The sequence below is a fragment of the Clavelina lepadiformis genome, chromosome 5 (assembly GCF_947623445.1).
Source record: "Clavelina lepadiformis chromosome 5, kaClaLepa1.1, whole genome shotgun sequence".
In the NCBI taxonomy this organism is placed as follows: Eukaryota; Metazoa; Chordata; class Ascidiacea; order Aplousobranchia; family Clavelinidae; genus Clavelina; species Clavelina lepadiformis.
The window spans coordinates 14,215,338-14,231,480 of record NC_135244.1 but is presented as its reverse complement, the minus strand read 5'-3'; the positions used below and the strand labels follow the sequence as shown (position 1 = coordinate 14,231,480).

Below are 16,143 nucleotides of genomic sequence, written 5' to 3'. Positions count from 1 at the left end.
ACTGTTATAATTAATAGAACTATAGCAGGGACATTTATAATACTATTTTATTACGAACAAAAAATACTGACATGTTTTGGACTTTTCATTAGTTCATCTTCAGATAAAGTAAAGTGATCCAGAAATTGTAATTGACAACACAAACGAGAAAAGGAAAAAAAACAATTTTTTTGATGTTATTTGCGACAAAGTTGCACGGTAGAAAATGGATGAAGTTAGGGACAGTGAGTTTAACATTATTTTCCGTCAGCCAGTTTGTATTTGCTGGCAGCTGCACAGAGTTTGTAAAGTAAATATCCATCTAATGCTTTAAATTTACCTTTGCACAAAGATTAGTACCAATGGTATACAACCTTAGTTGCAACTTTTCATAATTTGTGATACCTCTACCTTCAACATTCTAGTCACCACTTTATGAAGGATATGCTCGAAGTAAAGTCTACGCAGCTTATTAAGTATAGATATTCAATCATGAGTAGCCTCGTATGGAAAGAAAGTGGTGTCTACCAGACATGTCTGTAGCCATCGTAGCCATCAGTCATGACTCTTTGAATATTATCGAGTGGCCAGCGAGTTCAGTTGCTACAATGCTTTACACAAGACACGAAATGAGGACATAGACTAATCAGAGCAGACAAACGGTCAAAAGTAACACAGTGAAATATGTTTAGAATCATCGAAACGAATGAGCAAGGCTGGCTTCATTCATTTAGCTGTAATTATTAGCTGGTTTTTGATAAGAAATCATGGAAATGTATCCAGCCAACAGACAGCCTAAATCTATAGGCCTAGGCTAGTTATATAAGTGCTAGCAAAAAATGCACTGGAGAAAGATTGAATAGGAGTAAACTTAGCTAGCTGTTGAACAACGGAGCTTGCATGTCTGCACATAATAAAAACTACAGGTATACCAAACGTTCTGATCAATTAACCTGACAAAATTGATTGTATTGTGGGTTACATTATAACGAAAGCTCTATATTACACCACGAGCCGTATAAACTGGTACCAGGTAGGTTTACATAATCTTCCTCTCATGAATGCATGTATATATCTCTCCAGCATAGTGGACAGTCTGATTATAGCATCCCACGTGGTCGTAAATTTCGCCTAACGAATCCACCAGATTACGGTGGTCAAACACCATGTTAGAACTCAGTGGATACCATTGACAATCTTGTTACTGAGACTATCAGGCTTTATTATCCATGACCTTCACCGTTTTGCCAGATGGTATATAACAAACCATTTTCCATATGCATTATCATAGTCTAGGCTAGTCAGTTGTAATAAACTAACACAAGTTATACCCAACCTCCTTTCCGGAAAGGGGAAAACCCTTTTTCTGATTCACAACGATTCCAACAATTTTATCAGAAATTGGTGTTGTCTGAAACGTGTTAACCAAATTTTAAAGTAAAATAAAAAAACAGCATATAGTTTGGCACTCTGAAGGTTATCTTTATATTTTTCGACACGAGCTTTCTCAAGCATCAGCTTGCTTCTTCAGGTATACTGCGAAAATCAGTAGTAGTTGTAGTAAAATCAGTAGCTTTCACAGTAGGCTACACCATATGAAGCAAGCTTCAGCTTGCGAGAGCTCGTGTGGAAAAATATAAAGCTGCAAAAAAAAATGATGAAGAATCTGATCGTCTCCTCCTTCATACGAAAGTTGGTTGGTTGTCAAAGACGAATCTCTTTTACGGTATAGCGAACTCCATGAAAATGTGGTGGAATTTCTTGGAGAAGAAACTGCTCATGCTTAAGATGTAATTTCATACCGGCAAGATACCAGTCTTTTGGCAGATTTTTTTTGAGAAAGTTAACAGGGTAACAAATAAACTGCAAGGCTAAAATGTTATGTCGGTTCAATGCAAAACCATGTATGTGGCCTAATTAACAAAATGGAGCTTTACCAGCAGACTCTGAACAGAAGAAACTTCAGTTACTTTTCGCGACTGTCGAAAATGTCGGAAGATGTTATTGACAACCACTTGCTCGTTTATGTTGAACACATGAAATTTGTTCAACAAGACATGCACGTTCGATTTAAAGATTTACATGAGCTAGAAATTTTTCCATAGATTATAGAACCGTTCGAACCAGCATGCAGGAATGCAAATGAGATCGGATCAGACAAGAACCTTTTTTAGACATGTAAAGTGATGAAGAAGTCTGTATCAGTTAAACAGCTGATCGTGAGCGGGCTGCACAACTTTTTAGTAACCTGTACAATTTTGCACAGTAATTAATTAGCATCCAAACGCAACCGCTTCATTCGGCAGGTTTGTAGCTGCTCCCGCGGCAAAAAAATACATCGATTGAGTGCGGCAATCTATTGAAGACATAGGCTACTGCTGCGACCCAATCATGGTACCAGCTTTTGATATCGCATTGCGCAAAGATTAGAAATAGGTCGAAGAAAGTTCAAGTCTGCTGGTCTCGCCGGAATGCTTCGTCATGCAAGGGCGATTCTCAAACAGATTTACGGGCCGCAAAAAATTCTTTGCGGACCGCATGTTCATCACCTCTGAGCTAAATGTATAAATTACTTTATCGCATAGAATTGCATAATCCCAAACCATTCCTATTCACATGTGATGAAAATACACTGGTTAATCGCATAAATCGGTTAATTGAGTAGAAATTCTCGATTTATTTGTAGATTTATATCCAGGGTTGCCATACCGTCCTTATTTATAAGATTTGTCCTTATTTTAAAGGTCCGTGTCTTAGAAAATATGTTTGTCCTTATTTCTAAGAAATGTCCTTATTTTCACCTTCGTCCTTATTTTTAGGGCGGATGTGGGCACTTTTGTCCTTATTTTGGGCATTTTGTCACTTTACGATACCATTTTGTACCAAAGAGATATCAAAATTATGAACATGCAGATAGTGTCTTGTTTTTTTTTTTTTTTTTTTCAGGAACATTGGTTGCTTTCTCTTGTTGTACACTGTTTAAGGTGGTATTCCTCGTTGATTTTCTAGTCGTCCTTATTTTTGAGTTGAGACTGATGGCAACCCTGTTTATATCACTTAGGTTCCATGTTTTATTGTATAGGAATGAATTATACAAACCGACTGTTTACGCAGGGAAATATATTCCCATGCCGATACAATAAATCACCGTTCGTGAAAGTAACTAAAAGAAATACAACTGGCAATCGTTTTAGGTATAAGAATTGAACAGTGTCTACCCTAAAAAAGGACACTTATATAACAACTGTATAGCAAGTTTATTCAGCATATGTTAAGGCAATAATTATTTCATGTGAATTATATAAGTGATATAGACATATAATGGCAGTATATAGAAAAGATTGGGTAATGGGTATAATGCAAAGTGATAAACGCAGCACGAATGAGCCCTGTTTGAAATGGAATCACTTTAAGACTGTGTACAAAATGTGCTAACGAGAAATGTGTGTTAAGATTTATAAAACATGACTGCAATAGTTTGGAGTAAAACGTTTACCTCACTTGTCAACATGGTTTAACTTAACAAAAATATTAATTCGTGGTGTATGCAACGATTTACACTTTACAGTATCACTTTGGGATGAGCTTTGCAAAGTGAAAATATAAGGGTAACATCATGAAGCGATTGTTTAACCATAAATTTAGACCAACAAGCCCGCTGTTATAGATATAACGATAAACCTACGTTAGAAGAAAAGAAAAGATATGCAAAAATTGATATTAGTTTAAGCTGATTTTAGATTTAATTAGAAGGTGTATAGATTTGGGTTATATGTAGGTTAGGTTATAACATGTTATAACTCTGGAGTAAGATCAACAAGGAGCCAACAAAAGTAGTTTCAAACTTATAGGGTACAGTTTTTCGTGCGAATTAGTGATATTGAATTTTAAATAACTCTATTCTAAAACTATAGTGCCTAAATACTGTAGTTGTTAACGGTGACCAAAACATCACATAGCAAAGACCTAAGCAAAAATTTTTCCTTCTCTGTTAATTAATGGTGGGCATAATGGAAGCTGAAAAATTACACAAAAGTATAGGCTGTCATACATCTTGTTTGAGAAGTTATAAGTTGTACATTCAGAATTTACAGCACTTCCTACTCAACACCAAGTTTCTTCAAAGCAAGCTCAAGTTCACGCCTGGCCACTTCTATATCTGCAAAAGAATGTTCGATTTCACACATAAAATATAACAGTTCTTTAGATTGTTCTATTTAGGTTTTAACGTGAGTGTGTCAGCGTAAGTAAAGCAAAACAGATTGACAATCTTTAAGCGAAACCTATAGAGCCAATACCATTTCAAATAATATGATACTGGGCATTTGAGTTCAAACAGAATTAATGGTGAAAGAAAGCCATTTTGAAATATAAAAGCAGGAAGATGGAATTTCTTCTTATATACTATAGTATAGACTATAGAGTGTAAGTAACCAGTAAACTGTGAGCAACGCACTATCAGAAAGTAAAGCTTGAAAGATGCTCCCCAAATGAACCTAACTAACGTAAAAACCTTTCTTATTGATATCTTTATATAATACTTTTTTACTGATGCCTGTATAGTAAACAAACCCGGTGATTGCATGCAATTATATGACGTGTTGCCTGCATGCATAAGATTTTAGCTTTTTAAACAGAAAAAATATCATGCTTGCCACAGAGTTTATCATGAATACATAAGAAAATAAAAAACAAAAAAATGAAGAAAATTATTGCCTTGATGTCCAATTGTTTCAGAAACAAAAAAATGTGCAAGATACAAAAAATGGTGATGCCGAAAAAGTGGTTTGTTCATGTACCAGGCAATGGCTTGGGGGGAGCAACAACGGGCTCGTCACAGTTTAAAGTTTCCATATATTGATTGGCAACCCTTGTTCCCGGAACTTCTTTTCCATCTAGATTTACCACACACCAACATTCATCCCAATAGCATTGGACAGGAGAAAATGATCCATCTTCCAGACATTTTGGAGCAAAGGGTCCGTCCTGGACCGCCTCCCCAATTGCCAAAGCCGACTCTCTCTGCTCCTGACATTTAGTAAGAGCTAACTCTTCTTCAACTGGTTCTGCGGCAGGGAGAGGTAAAGAGAGGTAAAAGAGGTTTCCTCAAGAATATCGTGTTATGTAAAAGCGAGCCCTGTATTCTTTTCCTAAACATTGTGTTTCCATTTTGGCTTTCGGAAGTTGTGTAATATTTTATCAAATTTAAATTCATATATTTAAGCGATACCCTTCATGTTTGTGAATGATTTTAAAAGAATCTAACAAAAGTGCGATTGCAAATGACAATTACCTAAACAATAATGCAGCCACTTGGGTTACTGTCTAAGTTATACTATAGAATGGACAATATAGTCCAGTAAAAGCGACTAAATAGAAAAATAGTATGGTCTACTGTGCATCTTACAACTAACTTTGTGATTGGATTGGTTGAATTTATTTAAAGTGTTCTCACACAGTATGTTAATTGTTACAGTATATCATTATAATTACATGTAACTTATTTTATGGTCTAATTCCATGCTAGCTTACCTTCGCATTCACACAGCTCACAACCGTTTTCATTTTTTACGAGACCTGAAACGCAACCAAGCATTTCTGCCGTACAGACATGGGCAGGACAAGGTACAAGAGGTTCTTCAACCACCTCGTCTGTTTAAAAAATGTTTGCATCAAAATTGCGCAAGAATTATTGTGTCCGTTTTGTGAATCATCCTTGTAAAAATGTCACATGATTGTTTAAAAGGCTACTTTATGATGCTATGCATTTCGACTATATCAAAGTGATGCAATGTCAGTGTTAGGCTACCATTGTTTGAACTGGTTTCATTATTTAAAATAGTTTTGTGAAAAGTAGTAGTGTTTGTCTAATCTATAAGTTATAAGTTTTATTGTTATTAGTGTTATATAGTTATTGATCACTCTACTTGACGCTTACCGGCACATTCACAGAGTTTGCAACCATTTTCATTTTTAGCAAGTTCCCCGGAACATCCAAGCATTTCTGCAGTGCATGAGTGGTATGGGCACGGAAATTCTGGTTCTACGATAACATCACCTGGTGACATTTCAAAGAAAAGTCGAAAAACGTTCAGTTGGTTTAAAGTTTAAACCATAATACGGTTTTTAATAGGTTACCAGATAACAATCTGGAATGCAAACAGCCAGCACAGTAAAAAACTTAATAACTAAGTAAACAGTTTATTCTTAGCTTTAAAAGTCGTCAGTAGGCCTACTCTTTATATAATTTAAAAGCAGACCCTTTTATATCTATCTAATGATAGTTTTATGAGCTCTTTTGTCATGGTAACATTCAAAACAAAATTCAAACTTTTTAATAAAGCCAATAATGGGTCAGTCGTTGTAGACATTAAACAAAACGAGTTCTGTTCATTTTATGTTGATACAACTTTCCAAATGCAACATGAAAACATAATGGTTTGCTTTGAAACGCATTTAATTTCGGAGGAGATGAAAATATTTTGCAACACCGAAATCTTGTAATCAGCACAATGAGTGCAGAAATAGATATCTTTTTTCACTAAACGAAATAACCAACATGTTTCGGAATTTTATCAGTCCAGTTTTTGCTTTCAAAAGAGGGACTAAAGCCTAATCCGAAACATGTCAGTTATTTCTTCTATAGTAAATACATATGTGTATTTCTGCAGTACTTGTGCCGATTACAACTATTGCAAACACATTTAGCAGGTAAAAGTTAAACTCCGTTCTCAGCATCAAAACTAGATTATGTCTATGAATGCGTTATACGACAAGAACAAGTTAAACTTGATGCAAACATAAGCCTATATGTTCAAATTACCTTCACCCTCGCATTTGCATAGTTCGCACTCGTTATCGTTTTTAGCAAGGCCAAAGGTACATCCAAGCATTTCGGCCGTGCATGCGTGGTATGGGCAAGGCACCAAGTTCTCCACTGGTGGTTCAGGAGCGTAGGGTTTGACATCTTTTATCTTACATGCCGCTACACAATCTTCGTATGTCTGATTAAACAAAAGTTATCTTTTAATAAACTCTTGGCAATGCAATGGCAATGGATTTAGCTACAGCAGCTAATTTTTTTCCTAGTGAAGCCAAAATTTTATGAAATGATTAATGAAACATATTATATGCAAAGTAGAAATACCTCAAAGTTGTTGCCGTTTCCGTGACAACCACCATAGTTGAATTTTTGGCAGACATTCATCGACCGGTCGAAGTAATAACGAATATGTTTTCCTCGACAGGGTCCTTTTTGCGGAGACAACATGCAAGTTCCTCTGGTAAAAACAAATCATGACGTTTGAAGAAGTTTTTGCTACGTTGCGCATTTAAAGCAGCTTTTTGGTAAATTTGCGGTTTAAGTTGCATGTTTTTGATCGCTTCGACATTTAGGAGTGTGAACTGCGAATTGAAAGGTACAAAAGAGTAAAGACCAAAACATGTATTGCATGTATTGGCTCCGAATCCAATGACATCCTAAAACCAAACATTCGCAAAAACAACACTTTATCAACGTTGTAAAACAAGCAAGAAACCAATAACGGCAAACGCATTTTGAGCAAAAGTTTGAGTGGATACGGTAACGTACCTATTAGGTATCATAACGCATACCAAAGTCAGTTTTCAAGAAATCGGTTTACGAAGAAAAAAGGCACGAGGGACTGATATACCTACGAACCGCAGATAATAATACTTCTCCTCTCTTTGTGCACACACAATACTTGGAGACCGAAATGAAATTACAAAATTTAGTCACGTACAAAAAGGGAAAAGGTTACTCGATCCGGTATGTCGATAACGACGGTTAATTTCAATCGCAACGTAGAAAGTGGTTTATACATACTTGTCTATATTCGTTTCAGCGGTCGCTTTTTTTTCTGGAAATGGAACTCCAAACGCCTGATCAAGATCTGCAAATCCGAGATACAAAAAATTATAAATTTTAGAATCAGTATTTTAAAGTGTTTTGAGCGATCGAAACCGTCTATTAAATTTCTCTAACGGACTCTCAAAGTTTATACTTCTGCAACTACAACAAAAATATTAAATGAAGAGTTAGTCTTGAAAGGTTTGCGGTCTCTTAAAATTTTTTAGCGGCGGTCAAGGCCAAAAACCAAGCTCAAAAATCAGTTAAGAACACAAACAAGCATTTTCAGAAAAAAAATTTAGAAAAAAATTAAATCTTATCAACCTTCATGCAAACGTTCATACGTTCAAAAGGAAGCAAGATACGTTATTTACCAGCACAAGCGCAAAGCTCACAGCCCTTCTCGTCTTTTGCAAGTGATCCGCTGCAACCAAGCATCTTTGCCGTACAAGCGTGATATTGACAAGCGGTTGGCTGTTCCACTACAATTCCTTTATATTGAAAAAAACAATTAAGAGTTGATTGAAAATATTTTAGCACATTACACAGTCCTGCCAAAGAAAATTTTGTAAGGTATGTAAAATATCGTCATGCTTACCAGCACATTCGCACAACTCGCATCCGTTTTCATTTAGCGCCAATTCTCCTGGACAATTCAATATTTTAGCTGTACAACCATGGAGTAAGCATGGCACTGGATCTTGCGGCTCTTGGGCTTTCACAGTTCCTTTCACACACGCTACATTGCATTCCTCATATGTCTTAACAATAATATATAACATTTAACTTGCCACTCATTACATTTTAATGATCTCACTTCTAAGCAGTAATGACGTAATAAAATAATGAAACAAGCATTTTTACCTGAAAATTGTTATTATTTCCATGGCAACCGCCATAGATAAATTTTTGACAAGAGTTGGCCGATCGATCAAAGTAATATCGTTGGTGCTTTCCCCGACATGGTCCAGCGTCAGGTTTCAACATGCAACGACCCCTTGAAAAATGTTTTCGGATATCATTCAATGAAACGTAAATGACATTGCTAACATCACAGCGGTTCGCACCCCAATAGCTATCACCTACTTGTCAACAGTAGATTCAGCCAGTGGCTCTGCGGGTAGTTCCACTCCAAAATCCTCGTCAAAAGCTGCAGATACAATTAGTTAAAGAAAATCCTTATTACTTTGTTTTACAGAAGCGCAAGTTAAATGCTGATTATAGAAAAGCACATTCTTTATCAAAATGATGAGATTACGCGCTTGTGGTTGGACACTCTTGTGAAAGAACGTTGCTAGCCAATAACCCAATAAAGTTAAATATAAATATTTTATATAGTTATTATATTAATCAAATAATTCGAAATTAGTTGCGGTATTTGCGCAATACCATCAATCGATATTAATTAATCTGAAAAAGTATGGAGGTAAAGTCTTCAGATTCTAACTTCCGCAATCTTTCCGCGGGATCTCTCCTATATATTATGTCATCTGACCAGTCGGTTTTCGTTAGAACTAAACCAGGGTATTTTCAACACTAGGGTTTAATATAACACAAGTGCTTCACCAGCGCATTCGCATTTTTCGCATCCATTTTCATCTTTCGCCAATGAACCAGCGCACTTGAGCATTTCGGCTGTACATGAATGGTATGTGCAAGGTGTTGGTTGTTCTATGACCACGCCTTCGTCTGTTGGTAAAAATTACTAGGTTGATATATAGCGTAAAGCAATTATATTAATATAATATTAAAATATGCCGTAAAACCTCTATTTCACCGCCATGGCGCTCTATTTTTCAACTCTTGTTTAAAAGTGGCGTTCTATTAGAGGTGACGTTCAATTAGAGGTTGGCGCTCTATTTTACTGTAACGTGATACTGCATTGTTACTACCGGTATGTTGGTTGGTATCTTTTAAATGGCTGCTTTAACTGCTAGATTGTGAAAACTTAATCAATTGTATAATTATCAGTAGAGACCTGCTAATACAATTCCGCCGCTAAAAGTGGTGTTCTATTAGAGGTGGTGTTCAAATAGAGGTGGCGGTGAAATAGAGGTTTTACGGTAGATTTAATAACGTATAGTACTGATATCCTAAACTGCAGGTTACACATTTATGTGGTTATAATTTTCACTGAGGAAAGAATACTTTGTGATTGTCGGGGAAAATACCGTAGAAACGTAACTTTCAGTTGCGCATATATGTTATTATTCAAACTTTAAAGGACAATAAAGTATTTTTAAAAAGTATTAAAAATTCTGTCACCAAGAAGATAATTGAATATTTGTCATGTTTCATTATTTAGGCTTCTAGCAGTTAAAATTTAAATTGGCCCTTTTCAAGTTTTTTACTACTGTAGCTTGATCAATATTAGGTAGGATTTCCCCCGCATGATGTTTAAATGCATGTAAAACAAAGATTTATACCTTTACATTTACACAGCGGACATCCGTTTTCATTTTTGGCCAGTTCCCCAAGGCAACCTAATTTTTCAGCAGTGCAATCGTGGTAGGGACAGGCAATCTCCTTGGATGGTTCCTGAGATCTTTTCCTTTTTGAACATACTTCGTTACATTCTTCCAATGTCTATACAAGCAAAGAACATTTGAAAAAAGACAAATCTTTGTGATTAATATACTGAAGTATTAAAAACGTAATCAATCTGTAATTTAATAAACTTTGATACTTGAAAATTGTTATTATTTCCATGGCAACCGCCATAGATAAATTTTTGACAAGAGTTGGCCGATCGATCAAAATAATATCGTTGGTGCTTTCCCCGACATGGTCCAGCGTCAGGTTTCAGCATGCAACGACCCCTTGAAAAATGTTTTCGGATATCATTCAATGAAACGTAAATGACATTGCTAACATCGCAGCGGTTCGCACCCCAATAGCTATCACCTACTTGTCAACAGTAGATTCAGCCAGTGGCTCTGCGGGTAGTTCCACTCCAAAATCCTCATCAAAAGCTGCAGATACAATTAGTTAAAGAAAATTATTATTACTTTGCATTACAGAAGCGCAAGTTAAACGCTGATTATAGAAAAGCACATTCTTTATCAAAATGATGAGATTACGCGCTTGTGGTTGGACACTCTTTGTGAAAGAACGTTGCTAGCCGATATATCGGTTATAACCCAATAAAGTTAAATTTAAATATTTTATAGTTATTATATTAATCAAATAATTCGAAATTAGTTGCGGTATTTGCGCAATACCATCAATCGATATTAATCTGAAAAAGTACGGAGGTAAAGTCTTCAGATTCTAACTTCCGCAATCTTTCCGCAGGATCTCTCCTATATATTATGTCATCTGACCAGTCGGTTTTCGTTAGCACTAAACCGGGGTATTTTCAACACTAGGGTTTAATATAACACAAGTTCTTCACCAGCGCATTCGCATTTTTCGCATCCATTTTCATCTTTCACCAATGAACCAGCGCACTTGAGCATTTCGGCTGTACATGAATGGTATGTGCAAGGTGTTGGTTGTTCTATGACCACGCCTTCGTCTGTTGGTAAAAATTACTAGGTTGATATGTAGCGTATAGCAACTATATTGGTATAATGTTAGAATATAGATTTAATAACGTATAGTAATGATATCCTAAACTGCAGGTTATACATTTATGTGGTTATAATTTACACTGAGGAAAGAATACTTAGTGATTGTTGGGGAAAATACAGTAGAAACGTAACTTTCAGATGCGCATATGATATTATTGAGAGTTTAAAGGACAATAAAGTATTTTTAAAAAGTATTAAAAATTGTTTTACCAAGAAGATAATTGAATATTTGTCACGTTCCATTATTTAGGCTTCTAGCAGTTAAAATTTAAATTGGCCCTTTTTAATTTTTTTGCTACTGTAGCTTGATCAATATTTGGTAGGATTTCCCCCGCATGATGTTTAAATGCATGCAACACAAAGATTTATACCTTTACATTTACACAGCGGACATCCGTTTTCATTTTTGGCCAGTTCCCCAAGGCAACCTAATTTTTCAGCAGTGCAATCGTGGTAGGGACAGGCAATCTCCTTGGATGGTTCCTGAGATCTTTTCCTTTTTGAACATACTTCGTTGCATTCTTCCAATGTCTATACCAGCAAAGAGCATTTGAAAAAAGACAAATCTTTGTGATTAATTTACTAAAGTATTAAAAACGCAATCAATCTACAATTTAATAAACTTTGGTACCTGGAAATTATTATTATTTCCATGGCAACCGCCATAGATAAATTTTTGACAAGAGTTGGCCGATCGATCAAAGTAATATCGTTGGTGCTTTCCCCGACATGGTCCAGCGTCAGGTTTCAGCATGCAACGACCCCTTGAAAAATGTTTTCGGATATCATTCAATGAAACGTAAATGACATTGCTAACATCACAGCGGTTCGCACCCCAATAGCTATCACCTACTTGTCAACAGTAGATTCAGCCAGTGGCTCTGCGGGTAGTTCCACTCCAAAATCCTCATCAAAAGCTGCAGATACAATTAGTTAAAGAAAATCCTTTTTCTTTGTTTTACAGAAGAGCAAGTTAAATGCTGATTATTTCAAAGTAAATCATTTGTTAAAATTGATAAGATTAATAAGACCCGTTGTGGTTAATAAGACTTCTTGTGAAAGAACGTTGCTAGCCGATAACCCAATAAAGTTAAATTTAAATATTTTATAGTTATTATATTAATCAAATACTGTAATTCGAAATTAGTTGCGGTATTTGCGCAATGCCATCAATCGATATTAATCTGAAAAAGTACGGAGGTAAAGTCTTCAGATTCTAACTTCCGCAATCTTTCCGCGGGATCTCTCCTATATATTATGTCATCTGACCAGTCGGTTTTCGTTAGCACTAAACCGGGGTATTTTCAACACTAGGGTTTAATATAACACATGTGCTTCACCAGCGCATTCGCATTTTTCGCATCCATTTTCATCTTTCGCCAATGAACCAGCGCACTTGAGCATTTCGGCTGTACATGAATGGTATGTGCAAGGTGTTGGTTGTTCTATGACCACGCCTTCGTCTGGTGATGAAAATGAAAGGATTAATATTATATGTATAGTAAAGATAATAATGTTAGAATATTGAATTAATCATGTATTACTGATAATCAAAACTGCAGGTCATACATTTATGCGATTATTATGTACGTTGAAAAAAGACTATACTTAATGATTGTTGGAGAAACCAAAGCGTAGCTTTCAGCTTCAGGTTTAATATTGTTCCAGCGTCACATAAACTGGTTTTAAGGGTAACAAAGATAAAGCTACAAAGAGTATAATAAAACATTTATGACGCACCACCTAATTTGTTAATGGTTTTAAAATGTTAACGAGCGGAAAAGTCAGTTTGCGGCGCCATGAACCCGCCTCATAAGTAAAGGACAACGTACTTTATGGTGCTCACCATGCGTTGGCTTGTTTAAGATTTTAGGACGTTTAAAATTATACGGCCAACAACTATTTAAGATCAGTTATTCGCCCGCATTTATGACAAAGAGCAAACTTGGAAGGTTTATCAGTTCTCTTCTTTGACAAGGTGATTTTCACAGTAATATATGCTTTGACAAATTTTTAGATTAACTTATACAAACATGACACTTTACGTCCAGTACAACTCAAATCACTTAATATTTGGAACAATGGAATCCTATACTAATCCAACATGTCTTAAAATACGGCGTTGTGATTCTAACGAAAATGAAAGGCGACAAGACCAAGACATACCAGCGCACTTGCACAGTTTACAACCTCGTTCATCAACCTCAAGTTTGGCACAGCCTAAGATTTCAGCAGTGCAAGCGTGGAAGGTGCATGCTACGGGAGAATCCGCCCGAGCTTCGAACTAAGAACAAAAAGTATATACCAAAGATTTGATCGTATTCGAAGAGCTACAGGGAATTTATAGAAAAGTTATACGTATGAAGAAAAAATAGTACAAATTAACATGAGCATTTATATTCAGTACCAAATTATTAAGTGTTTTTGCTTTTTATTGCTATGTACTAACCTGTTGTTCATTGTCGTTTAAAACGCTGTCAAGCTGTTAAAAACATTTTAGTTAGTTTATTTCACTTTCTTTAGTTCAACATGTTATCAATATACACAATAACTGCAAAATGTTAGTGGATGGCTGAGGTCAATAACAAAAAGCAAGTGAAAACGTTTTTTATAAAATGTTTTTGTTTAAAATATATATTTGAAACAGAGACAAAAAACAGGGCATAAAAATATTTCATGTCTACTTACTGCATCACGAAGTGCCATCACCTGCAAACAACAAAAACAATTCCTTGAAACCTGCTTCAAACAATGTAATTTGACATTTGATTAACCTTGATTAAGGTCGGACATAAAAATCTCGTTCTATTTTATACATTTGCATGCATTTTACCTACCTTGGCCTTTGTATCTATCGTTGAAGTGGCTAAACCTACAAAAATAGATTTTAAACAGTTTACTTTTAAATAAGCTGATCGTATATCATGGCGTAAACTACTGAATAAATTTCAGTTTGCATAAACTGGTATACAGTATTACCTGCAACAATGGCAAGCAAAAAACAAATACAGAAGGGTCGATGCATTTTTGAGCTTGTTAACAGAATCCCACCTAGAAGTTTATATGCAGTCAGATAAGGGCAAAAGGCAATGCTTATCCGTTATATATCGAATGATCCCGCCATAATGACGTCCTCGCAAGCCTGCTCTATTTGCTCACGTGATTACTCCAGTCATAAACTTTATTTGCTTCCATGTCTCTGCTAAGCTCAGTAAGTCTATCGTGCTAAGTGTCAACATACTGATAGGAAAAGATTTAAACCAAAAATGTTAAACAAGGAGGCGGCAGCTCCTGACTATTTTGTCGAAAACTTATACGACTTTATACGACCATCTTCTTTTGCTAAATTTCAGCAAGATTTATCATCCTTATCGCAAGATTGTGAGTGGGTCAACAGAACTTCTGCTGACTGAGACGTTCTCTAGGGGCGTGTACATAACCCAATTTACTTAAGCAATATCTGGATAAACAGTAATAAGTGATAATATTGTCCGTTACAAATTAACCTGCAACCTTAACCCTGGGAAAAATTGTCCGGAATATCCATTGTTTGCTATCTTGAGTACGTGATTTATTTTGTTTGTTTTTGGATGTAACGATGATTTGAACATAGTCAGAAGTTAAAACGACTTTTATGTGTTTATACAACCATCATTACCATTGCGAGGAATCGAGATTTCTAAAAGTAAGCTATGTTCAATTATAGAAAGAACAATATTATCAAAGATGATCCTTAAATTGTTGCTTTATTAAGTAACTGACAAACTATGACGTCAAAGTGAATTTACAAAAAACGAAAATTCTCCTTTACGACAAGCGTAGGCTGAACAGTAAATGGGGTTGTATGACGTTCCTGGGAAAAGAAAATCTGTTTTAAAAAGTTTACTGACCTTTTGAAAAGAGAAAAAAAGACCAAGTTTTTCAAGAAAATATTGTTTGTTCTGGCGTACATGTATAAGCGTGTTTGAGTGACTTGCCGGGCGTACGCCTATTGCTGCGGTTTACAGTTTTTGTGAGAGTTAAAAACTTCCACGAACTTACACAACTGCGACAAGATGCCTGGAAAATGATAGGGTGCTATAGTTTAAATGAAGGTAGCTATTTTTTGTCATTGTTCTTATTTCGTACATCTTACTTTATAGAAAAACGTTTTGAACCGTAAGCCGAATTTGGTCTCACAATAAGAAACACATTTCACAGTAAACTATATCGAATGTTGAATGCTTTACATTTTGTATAGAGGAGATCAATCAACTTATCTGCGATCATCCAGTAAATCATATTACCAAATTTCCAATGACGCATTACCATTATGCAGTATAACAAACAAAACGTGATGAGAAGAATTTTTGGATATGCACGTTGTTTATATATTGATAACACTGGTCAACACGGTTTTTGCGGCAGATTGTGTTTGGGTCTTTTTTTACTTAATTTGGGGGCGCTGAATCCGAATCTGGCGTTATTTTGTTTCTATCACATCACGTTTTTGAGATAATATATACTAATATATAGTACTTAAAGCAATCTCCATTGTGATCAAGGGCTTTAACATACTATTTCATTGCCCCAAGTTTGATGTGAAGTGGCGGCAGGAGGATCTCCTTGGTATCCACTAACGGGTTATGAAGGATATATTTTTTCTCCAGGTGTTAAACTGCTCCTTTCTGACCACTCATCTTTTATCCAATGCTCATCTTTGGCTCTGCTATCCCAGTCGGA

The 16,143-nt window shown here is 35.7% G+C and overlaps 1 protein-coding gene across 2 annotated transcripts; it reads right to left on the bottom strand.

The window, feature by feature from the left end:
* Positions 1-3,219: 3,219 nt before the first annotated feature.
* On the bottom strand, positions 3,220-14,547 carry LOC143458617 (papilin-like). Of its 2 annotated transcripts, XM_076955428.1 has the most exons (25): positions 14,401-14,547; positions 14,259-14,293; positions 14,110-14,130; positions 13,871-13,903; positions 13,588-13,705; positions 12,762-12,884; positions 12,275-12,338; positions 12,053-12,185; positions 11,793-11,952; positions 11,244-11,366; positions 10,758-10,821; positions 10,536-10,668; positions 10,276-10,435; positions 9,416-9,538; positions 8,936-8,999; positions 8,714-8,846; positions 8,448-8,610; positions 8,224-8,340; positions 7,826-7,892; positions 7,127-7,259; positions 6,803-6,983; positions 5,918-6,037; positions 5,512-5,631; positions 4,779-5,045; positions 3,220-4,138 (listed from the first exon to the last, which is right to left on the bottom strand). In XM_076955428.1, exons 1-25 carry the CDS (start codon positions 14,444-14,446, stop codon positions 4,080-4,082), a joined length of 2,760 nt encoding a protein of 919 aa, XP_076811543.1. In that variant the 5' UTR covers positions 14,447-14,547; the 3' UTR covers positions 3,220-4,079. The 2 variants fall into 2 exon arrangements, with proteins under 2 accessions (XP_076811543.1, XP_076811544.1); XM_076955429.1 differs by lacking the exon at positions 4,779-5,045 and having other exon boundaries at positions 14,401-14,546.
* Between the last annotated feature and the right edge of the window lie 1,596 nt (positions 14,548-16,143).